Here is a 23,971-nt window from a genome sequence, read left to right on the forward strand (position 1 = left end):
TTCCTGGGCAATTGATACAATCTGAATACGGACTGTGGACTAGATAAACATTGCTGCATCTTTGCTTTCTTGATTTTAATTACTATACAAAAGCTAAGTGGGAGCGCATCTTTGTTCTTAGAAAATACTCACTAAAGTATTTAGGGCAATGCAATGTGATAGTATACGTCATGTACATGTAAATGTTTACATGTGTAAATACAGATATATTTATATGCACTCATACATTTATGTATATTTATAAACATGAATAAATGTAACTATATATACTTAGGACTGAGAAAGAAAATCCCAGTATCACTGAGAGAGAAAGCAAACAGAGAAATAGTTGATAACTGATAAATCCAGTAAAAGATATAAGGGATTTCTTTATTCTGCTTTTGAAACTTTCCTGTAAGTGCAAAACTACCAAAATAAAGTCACTTCAGAAAAAGGACAAAGGGTAAATCAGAACAGCTGCTCTAAAACTTTCTACACTCTGTAGACAGCCCGCACACCCAACATGGTGGCCACAGAGCAAAGTTACGCTCTGGAAAGAAAGTGGTCGGGACACACAGAGGACAGTTTGGAGCATCCCTCTGCAGGCACACAAAAGCCCTCGGATGGACTCTTGCTGATCTCTGGATCCTCCATAATATTAAGAGGAGCACTGACACTCAATAAATGCTTGCTGAGTGATAACTGAAGAAAAAGTACCACAGAGCAAAGTAATTTATATTTACAGAGAAGGAAACTCAGCTCTGAGTCTTCCATTTCAATTAAGAAGTCATGTGGCTAATAAGGAAAGGCTGGAAATGAAGCCTGTCCTTCTGATGCCGTGGCTAGAGCTCTTTGCCTCAGCACAGTTGAGAAGTAAATGTCAGTAATTAAACACTGATTGGTAAACATCGCCCTTTAAGAAGAAATTAACAGATAAAGCCTAAAAAAAAATTTTAAAAAACTAATAAAGACCTGCTGTCTATCAGATCATGTATTCCTGTTGTTTTTCCCCTTTCAAATTACCTGGGTCTTACTTGCTTAGATGTAAATAAATCAGGAATAAATACAGTTTTGTATTCAAATTTGAACTGGGAATTGGTGGTGCTAAGTAGTAACAGTTCTTTTCCTGGTTCATTTAAAACTCCAGAAGCTGTTTGTTCCTAGTTTTGATTAAAGGAAATAATAAGTCCCCAAATCATCAATCTGTAACTATAAGAAATGGTTAACATTGTCTAGACTTATCTTCCTACATTAAAGAGAGTCAGTGGTAATTTCATCTTTACTGGAATCAAGAAGGCTCAATAGCTAGGTCTTTAAATTAGTTTCATATGCTTCATAAGCAATTACACAGATATCCAATGAAAACTGTCAAAATGTCTGTTGTCTCCCAGACGTATTTACACTCATCCATTATCAACTCATCATTAAACCCTGGAATACCAAGCTACAGAAATTAGCTTATAGATAGCCTTAGAAGCAAATCAACATTTATAATCAGCCAGAAATGTGGAACTACCTGTGAAATGTTAGTTATTGTTACTAACATTCCTTTCAATTTAATGTAACATAGGGGAGAAGGATTATAGGTACAGGAATCTTATTTCTGAAGTCAAGAGCCTGTAACAAAGCTTTGCACGTGATTTAGTTCATGCTGTAAGGGCCATAGCCTTGGGCTATAGCATAAATTATATATTAACCCCATCTTAAATCAATTGTTGAGAAAATTTTTAGTTGCTAGGATAAATGAAGGATGGGAAATTCCAAAAATGCCAGTTAAAAAAGTTTAGAACCTTATGGAAACTTATTTCAAAGTTAAGGAGATTGTGCTGCAGGATCTTGAAACACAGATTCACCACTGAGACAAATAGTCTCTGCTCTGGAAAGTCCACTTGGCATTTTTAAAGTTAACTAGAGAACTTTTATTAGGAAAAGGCAAAATTCTAGATGGTTTGGGCTAAAAGCATTGAAGAGTTTGGGGTCTAAACTCTAAATCAGCTCCCTTGAGTATGCACCTAGAAGTAGAAATGTTGGACCCTGTAACTCAACGTATAACCTTTTGAGGAACAACTACATCATTCCCAAAGCTAAATCCCTAGCCCCAAATGTTTCTGTGTAAATATAAATCTATTTTAAACCTCTAGTTTAACATCTAATGTAAATACAAATCTATTCTAAACCTCTAATTTAACATCTGAAATGTAAATATAAATCTATTCTAAACCTCTAGTTTAAATTTTTATTTTAAATTAGAACTTTAGATTGCATGCATTGTTGGTGACTCTGGACAGAAGAATACAGAAGTATATTTATACATCAAAGAAAGAAGAAATGCTGCAAGATGACAAAAAGGATTGAAAATCTGCCTTCATTTCATGCAGAAGAAAGATTTATTACGGTGTTGAACTGAAGGTCCCAAAGCTCAGTCTAAACCATAGTGTCAAAGTCCTGCAAAAGAACAGTGTGTGAGCAAATGTACTAAAATTCTTTCAGAGGCTAAGGACAGCATTGCACCCTGGCAGGAGGAAGTGAGACTGGTTCTAAAGCAGATTTTTGTCAGTGTTGGCACTGACAAAATCAACATTTTGGGCCACACATTTCTTTGTTTTGGAGAAGTTGTCCTATACAGTAACATCACAGGAAATTCAGCAGCATCCTCAGCTTCTACTCACTGAATATCAACAGTAACAACCAAAAATATCTCTAGATACTGCTGATGTTATGGAAGTGGGGAGGAAGAGAAGAACTGCCTCGCTGAGAACCACTCAAAGGCAAAAAAGTTTCTACAACTAGTCACCTAAGAAAAGTCAGCCCTGGAGGAGAGGTAAAGTAAAGGTGAAGTGTCTCCTGGCTCTGCTCCCTGAGACTGTACTGGAACCTTCTTCCTTAGCAAGGGAACCTACTTAATACTCTCTCACTGTGATGACACTATTCTCTCCTTTTCCATGTGATTTCAGACAGACAGTGGAGTGGAGCAGATCTGGAAATGAGACGCCAGGGTACTAAACTTTAACAAAGAACTAATTCCTAAAATGGAAGAATCTTTTTGGCTTTTCTACCTCCGTAAGCACAGTGAAAAGCCAGAATAGTACTTTGGTTCCTCTAACCATTCACTCAACGAGTGTTTCCTGATGATATCCCATTATAATCCAGGACAATGTATATTCTAGTGAGCAGGTTAGCCTAGGGACACACATCTCTAAGACGAGAAGCAAACCCAAACCCATACTTCATCCAGAAGGCAAAGCACCCACGTCAGCAAGCCAGGAAAGAGAGGGTAGAACTTGCACCCCACAGTCCTAAACACGTGCAAATACCTGTGGAGAAATAGCTTTATGTCAATGAAAACCTAATTTCTGGAGCCTGAGGAAATATTAAGAGAAATATTCTTGAACTATAAAAGTGAGGCCTGGTTTTCTGTGCTTTCACGCCATACAATTCTTTTTCAAACAAATCACCCCTTAAAGCTAAATAACACTGATGATTTTGACATTCTCTGGTGGACCCCAGTACGGGGTCAGGCTCACGCTTCCAATCCGTGGTCTTGAAAAGCTTCCCCAGAACACAATAGCCAGATCTCTGTACCAGGTATCAAAGCCAGGACCTCACACTTAGCAGGCAAGCACTGTGCCACTGAGCTAAATCCCCAGCCCCAAATGTTTCTATGTAAATATAAAATTATTCTGTCGGCAATTTCAGAATAAATTAAATACAATGATTTCAATAAAAGTAAGGTTATTTTTGCCTTATACTTTAACTGTCCTTTTCTCCATCCTGATATAGTTCGCTTGGATGAGAAGTTGTTGCTTCAATTACACCATCTTATATATTTTGTAAGGACATCAGAATCATTGTAGTGGCCCCACAAGAAAACATACTTCGAATGGGTTTTCTGAATCCACTAAGATTATATAATGTTTTAACTGAATAATAAAAAGGGTATCCACTTAAAAATAGCAAAAGACCTGAACAGGCATTTCTGCGAGGGAACCTAGAAATGGCCAATAAGTACATGAAAAACTGTACAACACCATTAGCTATCAGGGGAATGTAAAAGAGAACACACAGACTCTCACCATTTATATCCACGAGAGTGACTACAATCAGCACAACAAGCATCAGCAAAGATGGACAGTAGTCGTTTCATATGCTACTGATGAACATAAGATGCAGTTCTTTGGGAATGATGTAGATGTTTCTCAAAAGGTTACATTGAGTTATAGGGTCCAACATTTCTACTTCTAGGTGTATACTCAAAAGAACTGAACATGTATGTCCACTCAAGACTTCATATACAAATATTTACATGGAGATCATTCTAAAAACCAAAAAGTGCATTCAGCACCAATGTCTATTAACTGAAGAACAGATAAAAAAATTCTATATACCTACAATGAAATATTATTCAAAAATAAAAAGGAATGGAATTCTGATGCATGATTCATGATGCAATGAATCTTGAAAACATTATGCTAAGTAAAAGAAACTAATTAAAAACTACGTATTATGAGATTCCATGTATATAAGGATGCCCAGAAGAAAATCCACAGGGACAGAGATCAGTGCGTACCAATAGCCAGGAGTCAGGAATGATAAAGGACTGCTCGATGGTTCAAGGTTTCTTGCTGCTGTGATAAGAATGTTTCAAAATTATGATGATAGTTGCACAATTCAGAAAACACTGAAAACCACTGACTTGTTAAACAACGACAAAAAGTATATGGCATTTTTTGACCTGATTAAGAATCTATCTCTTTCTGACATTCTAAGCAAGTGAATGCTTCATAAATAGATCAGAAAAGTGATTTCCTCTCACATGATCATTTCTATAGATGCAGAAAAAGCCTTCGATAAGGTCCAACATTTATTCATGATAAAAACTCTACAGAAAATTGGAATAGATGGTCTTTACCTCAATATAATAAAGGCCATTTATGACAAACCAACAGCCAGCATCATTCTAAATGGCCAAAAATTGAAAGCCTTTACTTTAAAATCAGGCACAAGACAAGGATGTCCTTTATCACCACTCCTATTTAATATAGTACTGGAAGTACTAGCCAGAGCAATTAGGCAAGAAAGAGAAATAAAAGGGGTAAAGATAGGAAAAGAAGAAGTTAAGTTATCATTGTTTGCAGATGACATGATACTCTACATAGAAGACCCCCTAAACTCCATTGAAATACTCTTAGATACAATAAATAAATTCAGTAATGTGGCTGGATACAAAATCAATACTCAGAAATCAATAGCATTCCTATACACGAACAACAAAATTACAGAGAGGGAAATAAGAGAAACTGGACTATTCACATTAGCAAGCAAAAAAATGAAATATTTAGGAATTACTCTTACGAAAGAAGTGAAAGACTTATACAGTGAAAATTATAATACACTGAAAAAGGAAATTGAAGATGATCTCAGAAAATGGAAAGACATCCCTTGCTCATGGATAGGAAGAACAAACATTGTGAAGATGGCCATTCTCCCAAAACTCTTATACAGATTCAATGCAATCCCAATAGAAATACCATCAACATACCTTATAGATCTAGAGAAATCACTCCTAAATTTCATCTGGAACCAGAAGAGACCTAGAATCGCAAAGGCAATTCTAAGCAGCAAAGGCAAAGCAGGAGGCATCACAATCCCTGACTTGAAATTATACTACAAAGCAACAGTAGTAAAATCAACATGGTATTGGAATCAAAACAGAGGCGAAGATCAATGGAATAGATTAGAAAATACAACCACAACTACAAACACACTCAACCACCTTATCTTTGATAAAGGAGCCAAGCAGGTTCACTGGAAGAACGACAGTCTCTTTAATAAATGGTGCTGGAAAAACTGGCTCTCCATTTGCCGAAAACTAAAGCTAGACCCATGTCTATCACCATGTACTAAATTAAAATCTAAATGGGTCAAAGATCTGAATATTAAAACAGAAACACTAAATCTATTGGAAGACAAAGTGGGTAGAAACCTTGGAGACATAGGAGTAGGTAGAGAATTCATGAACAGGACTCAAACCGCACGGGAAACACTTCCCAGAATCAATAACTGGGACCACATCTTATTAAAAAGTTTCTGCATGTCAAAAGAAATCTCCAGCATAGTGAAAAGAAAACCCACAAACTGGGAAAAGATTTTAGTGAACTCTCTCTCAGACAAGGGACTCTTGTCTAAAACATATAAAGAATTAAAAAAACTCAGACCTCCAAAATTCAAAGATCCAATCCAAAAATGGGCATCTGAGATGAATACGCAATTCTCAGATGAAGAAATGCAAATGGCAAATAAATATATGAAAACATGCTCATCATCATTGGTCATCAGAGAAATGCAAATTAAAACCACACTGAGATTCCATCTCACTCCTGAAAGAATGGCCAGGATCAAGAAAACCAACAACAACAAATGCTGGAGAGGATGTGGGGAAAAAGGAACTCTCCTGCACTGTTGGTGGGAGTGTAGACTGGTACAGCCTTTGTGGAGGTCTGTTTGGAGGTTTCTCAAAAAGTTGGGATTGGAAATCCCATTTATTCCAGCTATTCCACTTCTAGGCATATTCCCAGAAGAACTGAAAGCATCATACCACAGTGATTTATGTGCACCTATGTTTATAGCAGCACAATTTGTAATCGCCAGATCTTGGAAACAACCCAAGTGTCCATCAACTGAGGAATGGATAAAAAAGTTGTGGTATTTCTATACAATGGAATATTATTCAGCTATAAAGAAGGATCACATTGAGATATTTATCAGTAAATGGGCGCAGCTTGAGACCATACTCATAAGTGAAATAAATCAATCTCGCATGTATGAATACCGAATAGTTTCCCTAATGTAAGTAATGATTCAAATATATGAAAATATGTGGCAATCATGATTCCCCATTATGTGGCCTTGAAGCCTTATAAAATTTTCACTTATTAATTAGAAAGGCTTTATTCTGGGCTTCTTGATATGGAAATATTTGAAGCTATAGTATATGAAGTTTTATCCAAATATCTCAAGGAAAAAGACAGACACTATGGTAACTATTATTCTTTTAAAAAATTATTTAGTTATTTCTTATGTTTATTTTAATTAAGGGAAAAATTTAAAAAATTAGGATATATAATAGTAACTCTTTTCGATTTCCTATTAACTTGTTTTGAAGTCCTGTAATGCTCCCACGATCTTGTTTTGACTGATTAGACTCTGTTCCATTCTGTGGGATAGTATCAGGTCCGAGGGTATAGGCAACTACTTTGAAGGCAGTAAGATTCACTAAGATGCCCATTCTGGTTTGACTATTGTCTCCTTTGGAAGTCCTGTAATGTTTACAATGTCTAAGTTTTATTGGTCTTGTTCTCTACTGTTTTGTCCAACTTTATAATATCTAATGAGATAGACAAATCTTTTTAAGGAAACAAGAGACGTTGATAACTATTGTTAATAACCGTATACTCTGTTCTACATCATGTGCTAAGTCTATCCTTGGTTTTCACTGACAGCTTTGTTCTGCCATATTTGACTTTATTCTCCCCCCCCCAAAAAAGTAATAAGAACTAAGGAGTAATAAAATCTAAAATGTGTAAATTTTGTTGTAAAAAGAGAGGAAGGGGAAAAAAGAGCTCTAACGGATATAACAGCAAGTGTGTATAGGGATGTTGAATAGCTGACTATATTAATGTTTTTGGATCATTGAACACAGCTGTTTGTAGTCTCTCTGTTTGAATGTCTACTTTGTATTCTTTGATACTGTGATTTGAGCAACTATTTCCAAGATGATAATATGTAATCTATTAACAGGTGATTTCTTACTGTTATGCTTTTTTTTGTAGTTCTGTATTATATGTAACCTTACACTGCTTTGTTTTGTTTTGTGTTTTTCTCTTTTTCCTCTTAAAAAAAAAAAAAAAAAAAAGAAAAGTGATTTCCTCACTGGACAAGATAAAGTACTCTATCTGGAACAATGCTACCTTTCCACCTGATGGAAATTTAGCTGGAAATGTTACATTTTTCTGTCAGTGGGTGTGGTATCACATACTTGTATTCTGGGAAGTAAAGGCAAGGAGATTGCAAATTTGAGCCTAGCCTGGACAACTTAGCAATTTAGCAAGACCCTGTCTCAAAATAATAAGGTAAAAAATGAGTGGGAGATATAGCTCAGAATAAATACCCTGGGTTCACTCCTCAGTGTTAAAATAAAATGAAACTTTCAAACAATCAGTGATAAATTTCAAAAGACTTAAATGTCTTTATCGTATTTCCAATAGCTTTCTATTACATATATAAAAAATGGTTTGTTACGTGAAGCTGCTTATAGTATTTATTGAAAAAGCAGGCTGTAATACACACAATTATAAAGATATAACAATTTACGTACAAAAAGTTCTAGAATGAGGTAGGCAAATGATATCAGTAGTTCTTTAAAGAATCCTAAATAATATTTTAAAGTTTTCAATGAAGGTTTCATTTTTTTTATTGAAAAAATGTTTCAGTAAAAATAGGAAGATACCTCTCCTACATCATTGGTCATAAGCCAGATATAAGTCTTTAAATTGGATTCATTCCATAGCAAGTTTATAACCCCAGAAAATTTTTGACTTTCTCTGTTTGTCTCATAGACATCAGTTACATCAACTCTTCTTGTGAATCCTCTGCAAATGCTCTCCAGTTGATCCAGGGAGACCTCCTCTGGACATACGGGAGAAGAGACTGGAGTTCAAAATACAAGCTTTGCTTGAATGACTCCAGTGAAGAAAAGGTCTCTTGTAAAATACTTGAGTTAGCATCTTTGTGTCTAGCTTACGCTAACCAGACACCAGAGGCAACAAAAATCAACCATCACACTTTGTAAAACAGTGGGGAAGAAATTCTCATCGGAATCATCAAAAACTAGACAGCTAATTACTCAGGTAAAATCCATCTGGCCCCACTTATCTCACTTGGAAACAAACAGTGTTCAAGAAAAGCTTCATCCCCAGATGAAGTTCTGCTTCCATGAAATGTTAGGGAAAACAATGACTGCTAATAACTCCTGGAAGATTAAGCTTCTTTATTTATAAATAAAACCATCTTGTGTGATCTGACAATATATTTTAGCAGCACCCTCGTGCTGATATTGACTCTGTATTTTAAAAGTAGGCCATTTCAAATTACAAATAAAATATATATATCAATGGAGGATCTTACTATGACCTATAATCAAGCTCACTCATATTTGACTTATGTACCATTCCATGATGGGTAATTAGAATACAAACAAATGCTGCAGGAACTACAGATTCTCTGAAAGACTGGAGACAAGTGGATAACTACTGATAACACTAGCCTACAAAAAATAGCGAAAGCATCATTCCAGTGAATCTTTCTTTGCTCCTGAAAAGCTGTTCTCTGTGTGATGTGGACAGTAGAGACATGGGCTGAGCACTCCTCAAGGCAGGGTTGCATTTGCATGGGCATAAAAGAATATTAAGGGCACTTTCAGCCAAGCATGTATAAGAGAAATGCTTGGCTTCCGTAGGATCCACCTCCAGCCTTCAGATAGGTGAATAACCCAATGCAAGAGACAGAGGAACAAGAGAGAAAGTTCTAGAGATACCAGGCCCATGACGGTGAGACTTGAAAATCTAGCCCAAGAACTGGTTGTCACTTTCTAGCAACAGAAACCCGAGGCAGGAAGAACAGATGATATTGCATCAACCAAGATTCAAAGCAATAAACACTGAGTGACCAAGTGACAGAACTGGAAATGGAAAGAAAAGAACCTGGAAATACTTGCCTAAAATAAAGAAATACAAATAAAAAAATTTGGCCTTTGCCTCACAGCTAGCCAACTATTTAGGGAAAGCTGTTTGGTGAAGAAATGAGTCCTTCATAAAAACACACAGTCTTCGAAGCAGCAAAGTGGGGGCTAGCCAACTTCTTTGTGGTCCTAGAAGGTGGTATAAAGTACTCTGCTAGTCTGCTAGCCACCTTCTTTCTAGAAGCTGACTTTGTTTTCTCTTATTTTAATGTCGCGGTGGTTAACCCACAAATTATCATCTTTTTCAACATAAGCAGCAAGGATATATTTCAAAGACCAGATATGAGTCATTCCCTGTCATTATCCTATCCTATTTTTTAGATGAAACATACACAAATACAAACTTGAAGAACATATAATTTAGTGGTGACTCTGAGTTGTCAGAAAGCAGAAAGCCAAACCCAGTGTGGTAGCTCATGCCTATAATTCCAGCACTTGGAAGGCTGAATCAGTAGGACTGCTTTGAGTTTGAGGCCAGCCTGGACTACAAAGTGAGTTCAAGGCCAGCCTGAATTAAACTGCACTGTGAAATTCTGTCTCAAATTACACACACACACGCACACACACTGAGAGAGCGAGAGCGAGAGAGAGAGAGAGAGAGAGAGAGAGAGGCAAATACATCCCTAGGTTACTGATCGCATAAGTAGCCTTTTGCACAGTGTTTTTCAAGAGATTAATAATTTTCAATTACTTTATGAAACTTTTTGTAGAAATCAGACTGTATAAATTAATATCCTCATCACCTTATTGAAATTTTTAGACCAAATGAAAGCCTAAGATTTATAAAGCAAAAGTTTTGTTTCTGAATTTTTAATAAAATCACTTAATCTCTTATATCCAAAAGTCCTGGTTGGATGTGATGTTTTAAGTACAGTAAAGCAAGGAAGTAGGAAAGGGTTTGAGTATTTGTATACTCCATACCTTAGACAGGAACTTCTTTAGCCTTTAGACGTCATACAACGTATGAGATTAGCAATTCGATGGTGGACAACGTCTGACTATCCACTTATCACTTAGTATGTCAGAGGTACAAATATATTAATCGACAGATCTCACTAACTGGCCAGTGTTATTAAAGCAAGGTGTATAGTCTGATGCTTTGAAAGAATAAAAAAAAAAAATTTGAAGCCACTGGGATAGATGTTGGCAGGATAAGTGCAATTAAAAAGGAGGATTCTGAAACCAAAAGTTATGAGTGAGCAAAACTGGAGCGTGCTAATTAATAGAGCTGTATAGTTCCCTGCAGCAGAACTAGCAGAACTGCAGTGGCAATAAAAGCTATCAAGATAAAACTTACTTGAACTATAAAATGCAGTTAGTCAACTAACACGTTTATGTTATTCCAAAATGCTACCCCAGTGGCTTCTTCATTTAAAGTGGGGAAACCACCATTTAAGCATTTATTAATATCCACCCCAAGCCAAAGTACTTGGGGACCTCTAGGTGCATTTATAGAGGGAATTGTGTGACTAGAGGTGGGATTTTGGTAATTTTCATTTCCTGAAGTAAGATGTCTTACTGAGTAGGAGCCACAAAGCCCTTAATCCACCGCAGGGCTACTTAGATCATTCCTGCATCCTCCCCACTCCCACCCACTCCAGTCTCTGCCCAGGAGGAAGTCACTCTACAGTGAGAGTGCTCAGGAGAGAGGTACTCACTTCCTTTCCTCGAGCAGGGCGATCTCTTTCTTGACTTCATGGTATTCTTCTGCTATTTGGCAGTGTTGTTTGTACACCTGCATGGATTCCGCAGAGTCATGACACGGAGGCAGAGGCTTCACAAACAAGGAGAAGCAGCCGTCAATTCATGTCTTTGCACCAGAATGCATGGCCAGCCATTTCGCTCAGCCTCTGTTCTTCAGAGGGAGAGTCTTTGCATGAAAGCAGCACCGTCAGTGAACACTGAATGGGGTTTGGCTGATTCTATTGGACTGAAGGAGGAGACATGGACTGATCCTCCCCACACAGAGCCCTGGGATCCACTGCATGTCACTTACCTGCCTTGTGTTGGAGGGAAAATGTCTCTTAAGTATTTTACAATTCCCCCCAGAAATCTTCATTTGCTTTAGAAATGGGTAGTTGTGGGGGAAATATTTCAGTTAGCTGTTGAAATTGCCCCGTCCTGGCTGTTCCAGTAGCTGGCAGCCACGATCTCCCCCTGCTGCATGGACAGCACCAGAATGAACACACTTGTGTGAATAACCAAACTCTGAATAACATGCTCTAAATATGAGAACATGAGAGTGAAGATTTGTGTTTCTCCTTTTCTCCCATCTGTAAAAGTATAAAAAGTCCAGTTTGGCCAAACTGACAAAAATTCTACTTCTAGAAATTTTTTATAGACAGGGTCTCACTATGTAGTTCAGCCTGACCTTGAGTTTACAGTGATCCTCCTGCCTCAGCCTCCCAAGTGCAGGGATTACAGACGTCTACCAGCACTCCTGGCTTAGAAATGATTTTTAAAGAACTAGTTTTCCTGGCTTCTACATTAGCAATATGTGATTAAAAGCACTATTTTTATAGGGATACTAGTTAGTTGTCATTTAAAGGGCTTTTGTAATCACTCTTTTAAATTGTTTCTATGTAAAAATATGCCTCAGTCCAAACCTTTCTTCACGGCGGTCTATAGGTATAAACTGTATCTCACCAGCTCCTGGCTCACCAGTTTTACATTAACATTTCAGGGCTAGGAAGTGTTCACTTTCTCCCCTCATAGTCTTCAAAGACACAAATTTCTCTGGGTGTTGCATTTAGGGATCCTTCCTGGACAGGCAAGTAGAAGGGAGATGATTATTAGACAAGAGGCAGGGAAGAGAGGGGAGGGGGAAAAAAGTGGGGTGGGGACAGGGAGTAGGAACAGGAGCAGGAGCAAAATACATTAAACATGTAGAGACTTTCCCCCAAGGATGTGAGCTTGGAGTGGGTATGGAGCAGGGGCGTGCCATGGAGAGGGGCATTAAAGTGTGTTATGTGCACATACCACTCTGCCAAAATGAAACTCATCAAACTGTATAACCAGCGTGCACTAATTAACAATGTGGGAAAAATCCACATTGTTATAAAAATTCAAAGTCTAGCTGGGTGTGGTGGCACCTCCCTGTAATCCCGGCACTCGGGGAGGCTGAGGCAGGAGGATCATTGAAAGCTAGAGACCAACCTGGGGTACAAAGTGAGCTCAAGGCCTGCCTGAACTGCGTAGCAAGACCCTGTCTCAAAAAGACAAAGAAAAAAATCCAAGTCTGTTGTTTGGTTGATAAATATGAAGACTCCATTTATTTATCCTGGAACCTCTGAGTAGAGATGTTCTCAAAGAAATAAAAAGGTTGAAGAAAAGGGTGGAGAATTGGGGGAATGAAAGAAAAGCTAAGCTATATTACGTATAGACACAAATTCCCTACTCTGACTGTGAGCATTATGCATATCTCAAATGTACCAATAAACTTAAGAAAAGAGAAGAAAAGAAATAAAATTGTAAATAGCTCTACACTTGTATTGGAATGTCACGGTAAACCCCAATAATATGCACAGTAAATACACATATCAGAAAAAATAAAACATTTTAAAAGATTTTTAAAATTCTAAGTAGATCGAGTCAACTGTACCTTGGTTTGAAACACTGTCATCGTCTAATTCATGTCAGATCTAATAATAATCACATGATGCAGCCTCTCTCTCTGCTCCTCCGTGGGCATTCCTGCAGCATAAACTTGGCCCACTGAAAACATTCCCCTTTTTTACACAGAAATAAGTTGAAGGGTAGTGAACAGGAGCACTACAATCTAGTTCATTCCTTGAGAGGAAGCTGGTGCCAAAGGAATTCAAGAACTCCTGGCTCCTCCAGTCCCTGCCCCAGAAATCACCACCCACTCACCAAGTTTCACCTGTTCCACTGGCAAATGACCAGGTGTAACAGTCAGCGGAATGAAAGCAATGTACGATGGGCTTCCTAGCCAAGCTGTGAAATCATCTGTGCCCTGTGAAAGTATTTAACTACTGGCAGCTGCAGACACCAACCACATCCTATCCTGTCCTTACAAATACCACGCACGCCACACTCCATTCAAATGAGAGTCTCATATGTAACTTGCCACTGTGACTGTGTGAATGACAAATGAGCACAGGCAGCCAAGCGATAGCCAGAGGATTCTAGGATTCTGTACGAAGGATTTGCATCCTTAAGGGAATCTACACAAAAGCAACTGAAATTAAAAAAGAGAAATCTTAAAATCACATAAGTAGTTATTTAGGCAGACAAGGATATCTTTTCCTACTCTATCCCTTACGTGGAATTTTGCAAAGTTCTGCTTTAATTAAGCGGGAATTTTTTTTTCATTTTGGTGCCTTTCTTAATGTGGGAAATTAAGAAAGGTAGTATTTTAGAATATTTTTCATATCCTCACAAGCTCTTAGCACGATGAGCATGTGACCTACATGGGATCATATCTTTAAGCTTTCCCGTCATGAAGAAGTGGTAATTTAACAAGTATAAGCAGCCAGGCAAGCTGGGGCACACCTGTATTTCCAGCTACTCAGGAGGCTGAAGCAGGAGGATCACAAGTTTGAAGTCAGTCTAGGAAATATAGCAAGACACTGCCTCAAAATTAAAAAACAAAAAAATATAATTTAGAAGGCTGGGGATCTATATCATACCTCCCCAGATTCCAACCCCAGTGCCACCAAAACAATACTTTATGTTCAATGTTTCTGTAAATAAAAAGATGATGTCAGATATCATATTTGCCTCTAGGTACTAGCCTCTGTCTTATCTGATATATTTGTGTGTGTGTGTGTGTGTGTGTCTGTGTGTGTAAAATTTGGTATCACCCAGAGACTTCCAATTTTCATAAAAATATAAAAAAGTAATACTGCTTTCTTTCTTAAGCAAGAAAATACCTTGTATCACACAAGTCACCATAACAGTGTAAAATTATCTCATTAGTTGGCAGAGACTGGAGGAAGGGGGAATGGAAAATTGTTGTTTAATGGGTATAGTTTCAATGTCATATGATAAAGTTCTGGAGAATGGTTGGACCACATCATGAATATACTAAACACTGCTGAACTATACACCCATGACACAATGACTAAGGAGGGTAATCCATTATCCTTTTTTTTAAAACAAATTTAAAAATTAATGCAAAATTCATCTCATTTGACCTTTTGCTCTCCCCGGCCCATCTCTAAAGCGTGATTAAGAGACTCAGTCCATTTATACCCAGCCTTTCTTTCTCAAATTCCTCTCCAGGGAACTCCATATTTCCCACCCCTTTATAATCTGAGCTATTCCCTGCTAACCACAAGTGTCCTGGGCAAATCAAAGTGTCCTGTGGTCAGCAGGATCTGTTGTCCCTAGAAAACAGATGACTTCATTAGACACTTATCCCCAGTCCAGGAAATTCTTCAAATACTTTGTTTGAACACAAAGGAACTCTGGTAAATAAAAGCATTAAGATATTTAGGTTTCTTACTCAATGTAAAAAATTTAGAACAATGAGATGTATTGCTCTGACAACTTTCTCATGGTCTCATGACACACTTGTGCTGAGGTATAAGATCCTTAGGGATGATGATTCTCTCTTCTTACAGTCTCTCAAAATCAGAAACAATGTACGACCAACCATGTTTATTGAAATAGTGTTAAATGTGTGTTAAAGGTTTCTGTCTGAAGAAAAAAGATTTCTAAAATTTGAGCACAGGAATCAGGTTTCTGATTTAAAACGGAGCTATCAGTAGGCTTAAGGAATGTGTTGTTTGAACTAGGGGCATTTGTGAATTCATCAGCAGAACATAGATTTGAGACACTATGTAACACCTACTTAAATTAAAAACTACACAGTAATTTAAGAGTGTCTACAGCAACCACGTTGAAATGCTATTTCACTCTTCACTGCTTGGTTTTGACCATTTCTGTTAGAGTGGTTTTCATAGTTAAAACCGCAGGCGGAAAACGGGTGAGCATTATATAAATGAATTCATTGGCTTGATAATTTCACACGAGGAGGAAAAAATGTCTTTGTTATTTATTCTTTCTATAATTATTCCACATTTCCCACACTGGATTTGTATACTACACACCCTTACTTAAAGAATGAAATATTGCATCCAAAAATAGTTGATTTAAACAGTGGGTAGTAATGACACTCTCAGGGCTGTAGAGCATAAATTTTATGTGAGCACAGCAACCATCTTTCAAACACCCCATATCTGATCTACTGCAGAGCACACAGGTCCTACGGAGGTTAAATTAAGATACTCTCTTAACAGAGGCTAAAGCCAACTTTGAAACACATTTCTCCAAGTCACAGATTGGGGCTGATGAGGTCAGAACCTAAGAGGGGCACTTCCTCTTCGCCCCCTTTCCTGCATCTCCGCCTCCTCCCGGGCTGCCCTAGGATGGAGCTGCAAGGGCTTCAGATTACATGGCAGGCCAGGAGGAAGCTGCTACTATCTCTGGTACCCAGCCCAGTCCTCAGACCGATTTAACAAGATGAGGTAAGAGAGAAACCACTGGGTCCTATTCCAAGAATGCGGGTTTGCGTCTCACCACAACATCTGAGCCATCAGCCCGGTGAACGCCTCCCAAAGAGGATTCTGTCCTCTGGAAGGGCCCCAGGGAAAGGACCCAGCCAAGCACCCCTCCACAAGGGGCAAAGCCGGTTTAAACTCCATTTTCTGCTTGGCTTCTTCAAATACTCCTGGCCCCACCCACATGAAACACGTAAGAGTTTAATTTTCCCTTCCCAGCTGCCCACACAGGAGATATATTCAGGAGCTAAACATTCTACAGTGGCTGAGCGGACCTTGTACTTATTCCTTGATTCTCAGAGTCACCTATTTTGGGGGGCAATAGAAGCCCCTGATGTAAGTTATGTTGCATTTTAATGTCTCAAAATTAACAGTAATAGTTTGTTAAAACTCAGGAGAAAAGTAGTCCAGACTCATTGTGATCATTAAAATGTTATTATCTTAGAATACTATATATTTCAAAATACTTTAACTGACATTTCTATAGTATCTATTCTATATTCCAAGTAGCACTAGTATTTATTTGTACTACATAAATTATATACCATATTACATTGAAGTAAGATCTACTTAACCATTTCTGTTGGTGTAAATAAAAAAGGACAGGAGATAACTCAAGCATATCTCAAACTTTTCCAACAAGACATATCCTAATGACCACGGACTGATTCTCACAACAATAATAATTAAAGGTACTACTGTAAAGCTCCAAAGTCACTACATGCTTTTTGTGTGTTCACAACAAGCAAAGGACAACTATAAGATACTTTATGAGGCATGTATGAGAAAAAAAAAACGTTAGCCACTTTCAGTGCTTTCTATGAGGCTTTTCCAGTGATATTTTCAGATGGATGATAAAGATCATGGTAGCAGAATTATGGAATGTAGAAACTTCATTTCCACTATTTCCATTTCCCAGACACCAAGCTATATGTTGGTCTAAGATTTAAAAGAAGTTTCTGGAGAAACTTCTTGGATAAAAAGATATTATTGTACTCAAGTAAAGCTAGAAATTGTTTATTTGTGGAGCTGACATCAGTTTCTGGACTTATCAGACTCTCTCTGAGAAAAGGCAAGTTCAGTGTGTACCACGAAGACACCTGTTACTGTCATCTCCATCAGACAGGAGGATTTCAGGAGGGCCTGAAGCTATTGCTCTTAGTTTTAGGTTGTTTGTTTGTTTTTAAGCCATATTGTTTTCCAAGTATTCTGGTTCCATTAAAAGGAGAGAGGAGAAGATCTTCTATCCCTAACTCAAAAATTCAAAGGAATCATTCTTTTATTTCTCTTTATAGAGATGTTACTTGTTCTTAAGTATTTTATCCAATCAACAATTGCACCAGAGAAGGAAATTTACATTAATTGATCAGTTATTTTGCCAAAAACTGTGCTAGATCCACTCAATACCATATTTAGTTCCCAAAACAATGTAAGATAGATCTTTTTATTTCTACTTTGTAGTTGAGAAATGTGAGATTTAAAGAGAGTGAATAATATACTACAAGTGACAAAAATACTATGGAGCTAAAATCCAAATCTAGCTCAGTCTATGGCAGTTCACATGCTTCAGTCACTATAATTCCCATTAGGTTGTTTATTATAATTTACTTGATATCATGTTCTTATCATGTTTATCATTTGAATGTGTTTAAGACAACATTATAACATAGCTTTGACCTCATATAGACCCACAATTCCCAAAAGAAAATACAATAAGCTAAAGCCATAAGACAGTTTCGGTCTTGACCCAAACTCTGAAATTATTAAAGGATTCCAACATCCTTCAGATGTCCATCTTTAATTACTTCTTTTCCTAAGAGAAAAAAGCTAAGATAAAGGAAAGTAATAATTTTTTATTTATTCTTGAAGTGGACTTGGAATCAGGCCTCCTTTTTTTCTAACTGTAAGATCTAAACAAGCTATACGCAAACATGCCTCTGATGGGTATGGGGGATTTAGAAAGCTAGTCTCAAGAAAGAAACTTGCATAAAATAAAATTAACCTTCCACCTGCCTTTGGGAGGATGTCCATGGCCTTCATGAACATTACAAAGAGATGTTCATTTGAACACCTATCATACCCTCAGGTCTCTTGCCCAACAATTTGCCTTAATAGAGACATCAAGAGAAACGTTTGTCACTGCTATTCTTACACAAGGCTTTTTTTGGCTTTTGTGAAAATAGAAGCAACATGAATTACATGTTCAAACATGTCCACATTCTTGGAAAAGCAACAGAAAAATCTTGGGGAATCAAATTGGTGATAGAGTATCTACCAAACAGATATTTTATAGCTGCACTTTATAAGTGACTAAAGAATGTGCCATGGATATCAGAAAGTCAGAACGAATTTTACAAGGTTGTTCTAGAACTATATCATGGCAACTTGGAAGCCAAAAACAAAAATATCTTTACCTTTCAAAATAATTTAAGCAGCCATTCTATCCACAAAACAGTGGGAAGTAAAAGAGAGAAATACCAAATTTATTTAGACCCAAATTTAAGCTCAAAGTTCTTATCTGTAAGGGGAAACATGATAGTGAGTTTATAGGATTATTGCAAGCATCAAATAAGATCCGATGTAGAAAAACACCCCTTGTTTAGTCTAAAGAGTTACAGAGAGCAGACCTGGCAATAAAAATCTGGTATCATTTTCTTTCCCTCAGCAAATTAAAAGGCTTCAGTAGAGATAATCAAGTCAGTTCATCCTCAAACAAACGTCACCACCCATCAGGCATTTCGTAGGCCTTTGTAACTCAACTTTATTCTTCCATGGTGGTTTATGAGAGTCAGGGAAAGATTTCAGGAGCCATTACTGTGAGATAGAAGCACATGTGATTGACTATAAAGACGGTCTGCTCCACGTAATGGATTATTTCCTTTGCATATAAAGCATTTTCATTGCTTTTAATACAGACTCTTAGCTGCTGAATGACTTCAGTATACGTGCCCTGTGCTAAGCACGGAAAGCAGAATTTGCTTTTTTTGACATCATTTTCTAAGTTAGCCTTCTACTTCCAGTCCTCATTATCTTATCGTTTCTAGTCGTTCGTGCCCGAGAGTGTAGAATAAAGGTTACAGGCAAGAGCTCTGGCCAGAGCAAGCCCTACTCCAACGTCTTGACTGCTGATGAATGCTCGTAACACACTCAACCACATCCTTCACTTTATAAACAAAATTTATTTAAATATATTTAGTTTCAGGGCAGGTAATGGTCTCTCTGTTCAGACAGAAGTAAAGCAATACCATATTTGAAGGAGGCGGGGAAATAATCAAAACTCCTGAGCAAGAAACCACTCTCGATTCCCTACCTCATTAAAGATCAATGAAAAGGAAATAGTCTCACTGGAATAAAATAATTAAATAGTTTTTGTTTCCAATATATGTCAAATAAAATTAAAGCTATAAAATTCAAATGGACCTAGGGATACTTCAACAGAAAAATTATCTGGATAACTATCCAGGGTGCTGTGAATCCTGTTAGATGATCCACAAGCCACGGAAAATCATTCAAGTTCCCAATGGGGAAAAAAGGTGTTGTTGGGGTTTTTTTCCCAATATGAAAAAAAGGAAATTCATGATCCATGCTTTGATGGGAGAACAAGAACAGAAATATACTTTCTGCATTATTTTGAAAACATGATTTTACACCTGATATTCATGATGATAAAATACCTTTGAGGGCCAAGGATTTGGCTCAGCAGTATAAGTGCCTGCCTGAAAAGAATTCGATCCCAGGTACCACATAAAATAAAATAAAATACCTTTGAGGTAACAACACAATAAAGGGGGAAAGGCAGTGAATGGGAAGGAAAGTAGTTAATACTTCACACCACCAGCACAGACAGACAACCCCTCTATAAGGATAGAACCTAAGCAGGGAACAACTTGCACAGAGAGAGCCTTCCGGGAGGAACAGCAGGGACTGGGCCACACAGCTCCCGATGCTGGAAAGGAGACCAGCTGGTGGAGCAGAGAAAGAGCAGGTTAGAGGTCAAGAACTGGGAGACTGTGTCACAGATGCTCAGTGGGAGGTAAAAGAAGATCAGAGGACTGATAGCTGCAAAGGAAATCTTAGAAGACTAACAACAGGACTAACAGTCGTCTGTGGACAGCTGTGTGGTAATCATGGTAACCTCCCCACATCCTCTGCCACCTTCAGTGACACCTACAAAACTGATTGTGCTCTGTTGAGCAGCCTTGCTGATGAAGAGTTGTGACAATGTCCACAAATGCTGCAGAGGTAAAAGTAATGGCTCCTCCAAGAATCCAGGTCACACCCGAGTAGCTCTGTGTTGGTTTCTACAGGCCACTCAGAAATGGAGCATCAGCCCTTCCAACCTGACCTAGTTGCCCAGGCTTTGAACTCAGTACACCTGGCCTGTGATAAGAACTGAGATGAGCTAAAAGGAGGGCCCCTTGCTTGCTGAGAGCTCATTCTTGGTTCTTCCTCGAGTCATCCAGGAACAGGGGACCCGTACTCAGTGAGTGGGACACCAAGCAGAGCCAAATTAAGAAAAGCTACTGGGTATAGGATAAAACTTGAGCCTTCACACTATGAACCTCCAAAATGTTCCAGAATCAAACCTCTGTGGGTGTGGATATGATACTACAAATAGAAAATTCTACTTCTGACCTCTGTAATGGCTTGCAGTCAAAATACAGGCACACTAAAAAATATTGTATGAAATTCTCTTAAAAACCAGGCATGATAGCATATACCTGGAAGCCCACCACTATGGGAGACTGAGGCAGGGGTTTACAAGTTCATACTTAGCCTAAGCAACTTAGCAATTTAGGGAGACCATGTCTTAAAATAAAAAATATTTAAAAATCTGGGAATATAGCTCAGTAAAAAGGCACTGGGTTCAATCCCCAATACTCCAAAACAATGTAATAAATAAATATCTTTATGCTATGTGCATAAGGTACATATGAAACATGAATGAATTTTATGCTTAAAAATCATCACCAAGATATCTCATCAATATGCAAATGTTCAAAATCCATAAAACTCCCAAACACTTCTTAGCCTAAGCATTTTGGGTAAGGGATACATAAACTGTATACAGTATATCAAGACCTGTTGGAAACTAAAAATTGCAGGTTCTTCCTAAGGACTTATGAAGTCAGTATTTAGAAGGAGAAAATGGCAAGCAAGCAAAACATGTGTATCGATGTTTAGTCATGCAGCTTCCAGGGGAAAAAAAAGCCAGTACCTCCCAAGAGTTGGCCATGCTGGGACTGGAAGGACCCAACAGGAAATCAACTAGCCAGCCTCTCTAGCCTGGGGCCAGCGGTCTGAGCATCTATTGGGAGGATGACAGTATGCAATATAGCAAATACGAGGATTTACATTTATCTTATATTTGAAATCCAATATTGCTCTCGCTATTTTGCTTTGTTCTGATTAATTGTTTTTGCTTTATTCAATATTCTGTTTTGATTAGTTTTATTCTACTTTGGTTTTGGTTTGATTCTGCTATACCTGATAGAATGGACAGCTATTGTGAAGATAACAAGATACAGTATGGTAGCTACCGTTGTTTTCCTCGTATCCTGCTTTGAAGTTCTGTACCAATTTTGCTGCCTTGTTTTGATTGATTTCATTCTGGTTTGTTTGATTGGATTTTACTATCTTTAAAATAAAAAAAGAAAGATAAATGTGAGTCTTTAGTAGGAAAATGGATGAATCTAGAAAACATAATATTAGGAAACATAAGTGAGACATGTAAGTTTAAACATTACATGATTTCTCTTAGGTGAGAAACTCATGGTATTAATAACTTAAAGAGTAAAGCAAAAATTCAATAATCAAAATCAAGGAGATGGATCTTCTGTAAATAGGAAAAGACCAAGAGATGGGGAGTGGGAATGAAAGGGGAGGGGAAAAGGAAATAAAATAATTAAGATATGTTATATACGTGTACCAACTCCCCAAGACAAAGGTAACCACTATGTACTGCAAGTATGTACAAATAACAAAATCAGTAATAATTCCATTACTGTGTGAGGGAAGACACAACAGCTCCTAATAATTCCATTAAAAGTGGTCAAAGAACAAGAGAAATGCAGCAGCAAGAAAGGAAAGTTATTCCAATTTTGACAAATGTCACAAATTTTCTCTGTAGAATTTTTACCATTAAGCCATTATCCCAAAACACAGCCAGAATTCCAATGGTCCATAGACACTCACTGCGAATGAGAGTAAGAACCACCCTTTCCTAGGTTCCTGAACACCTGGTTCTAGCTGGCTGATATGATCAGTGTTTGATGAATGGGTATCATAGTTAAATAACCAGGAACAATTCATGATGGCTTCCGGCTGACTCTGGAGCCCCAGAAATGCCAAATATTGATGATCTGGAAGCTCTTGTATCCAAGTAGATTACTTCCCTGCCTATTATATTATGAGACACTAAAGAGGAAAGCAGAAAGATTTAAAGAAAATCCTTACCTGTAGTTGCTGGTCTAATTCTGGAAAGACCAAAGGAATAGAGTCTTCAGGAGGCGTGTCATCTAAAATGTGAAAATAAAATGATTGTTCACTGGAGAGGCCTTTGTCTCATGAAAGTCACCCTGCTGGACCAGGCTTGCTCCTACCTAGTGAAACTACTTGACCATAGAGATTTCTGTTACTTTCATTGCTTCAGCTGGGGATAAATGGCATGTAAAAGACAATCTTGTTCCTTAGCTGTATACACAGAAGCCTGAAGAGTTTAAGTAGCCTGATCAGATTAAAAAAAAAAAAGAAAGAAAGAAAGAAAGAAAGAAAGAAAGAAAGAAAGAAAAGAAATCCTCAAATGCCCAGTCTGGTAGCTCTCTAATTAAGAAGGGCTATTTGTCTTTCTATATGGCCCACCTGAGCCAAAACCAAAAAATAAGATCTGCAGGAAGGTGCTAACGAGGTGCTTTAACAAGGTGCTAACGAGGTGGCCAGAACACCCTCTACAGCCCAAAAGATCACGTCAGAGAAAAGTAAAAGCATTCGTCCTGCTCTCAGTGACTACAAGCGTCACAAGCTTTGATGGTTTCATCCACTGCTCTCACCACAAACTGCCACTAGCACAATTCACCAGGAGCCCTTTCTGGGTTACAGTGGGGGACAGGTAGAAATCCAAATCTCCAAGGAATAGATTGGCACCGCAGCTCTGGTGCTTAGCACAGCACTAGTGACCCCAGTCTCCATCTCCATAGCCCAACTCAGGCTTTCAAGGGTCATGCCTTTGCAATCGCTACCGTGGTACCTGACTCTGAGAATACAACAAAGAACACATGCAAAGAGTAAAAAACTGTTGGGGTGGGTGAGGGGTTACTCCTAATACCAAATGTAATGTAACTGGAAGATAAATAGTTGCCGGATTGTATTGTTTAATGCCTAATGACAAGAAAAACATTGTGTACATTTTCAGTTCAGACACAAGGTTTTTTCAAGTGGTTTCAATCCTTGATTGAATTTGCAGAGGCAGATCTTACAAATATAGAGAGACCACCACATCCTCTCCGAGTCACTAATAGGATAAAATAAAGTGGAGTACACATGCACTGCTGCGTCCTCAAGGCTTTTATCTCCTTAAAAACAGGAAGATGTGAACAGAAAGATCATGTAAGCAAGGACAGAGTTGAACTCTGCCAAACACCTGAAGTGTCTTGTCATTTAATAGCATTTGGTA

The 23,971-nt window shown here is 37.9% G+C and overlaps 1 protein-coding gene across 8 annotated transcripts in view; it reads right to left on the bottom strand.

Moving 5' to 3' along the window:
- The window catches only part of Map3k7cl (MAP3K7 C-terminal like), a 72,272-nt gene that overhangs the window by 4,385 nt on the left and 43,916 nt on the right, over positions 1-23,971 (bottom strand). For 5 of the 8 annotated variants that reach the window (XM_063252530.1, XM_063252529.1, XM_013149765.3 and 2 more), the window contains 2 exons: positions 22,756-22,817; positions 11,434-11,549 (listed from right to left, as the gene is read on the bottom strand). In XM_063252530.1, coding sequence (XP_063108600.1) covers positions 11,434-11,549; positions 22,756-22,817 — 178 coding nt within the window. Of the gene's footprint in view, positions 1-11,433; positions 11,550-13,376; positions 13,598-13,645; positions 13,758-22,755; positions 22,818-23,971 lie in introns of those variants that run through there. The other 3 variants (XM_063252533.1, XM_063252534.1, XM_063252531.1) reach the window with 3 other exon arrangements.

This window comes from Cavia porcellus, unplaced genomic scaffold (genome assembly GCF_034190915.1).
Source record: "Cavia porcellus strain 051 isolate PalLab524CR breed Dunkin Hartley unplaced genomic scaffold, mCavPor4.1 scaffold_7, whole genome shotgun sequence".
NCBI lineage: Eukaryota > Metazoa > Chordata > Mammalia > Rodentia > Caviidae > Cavia > Cavia porcellus.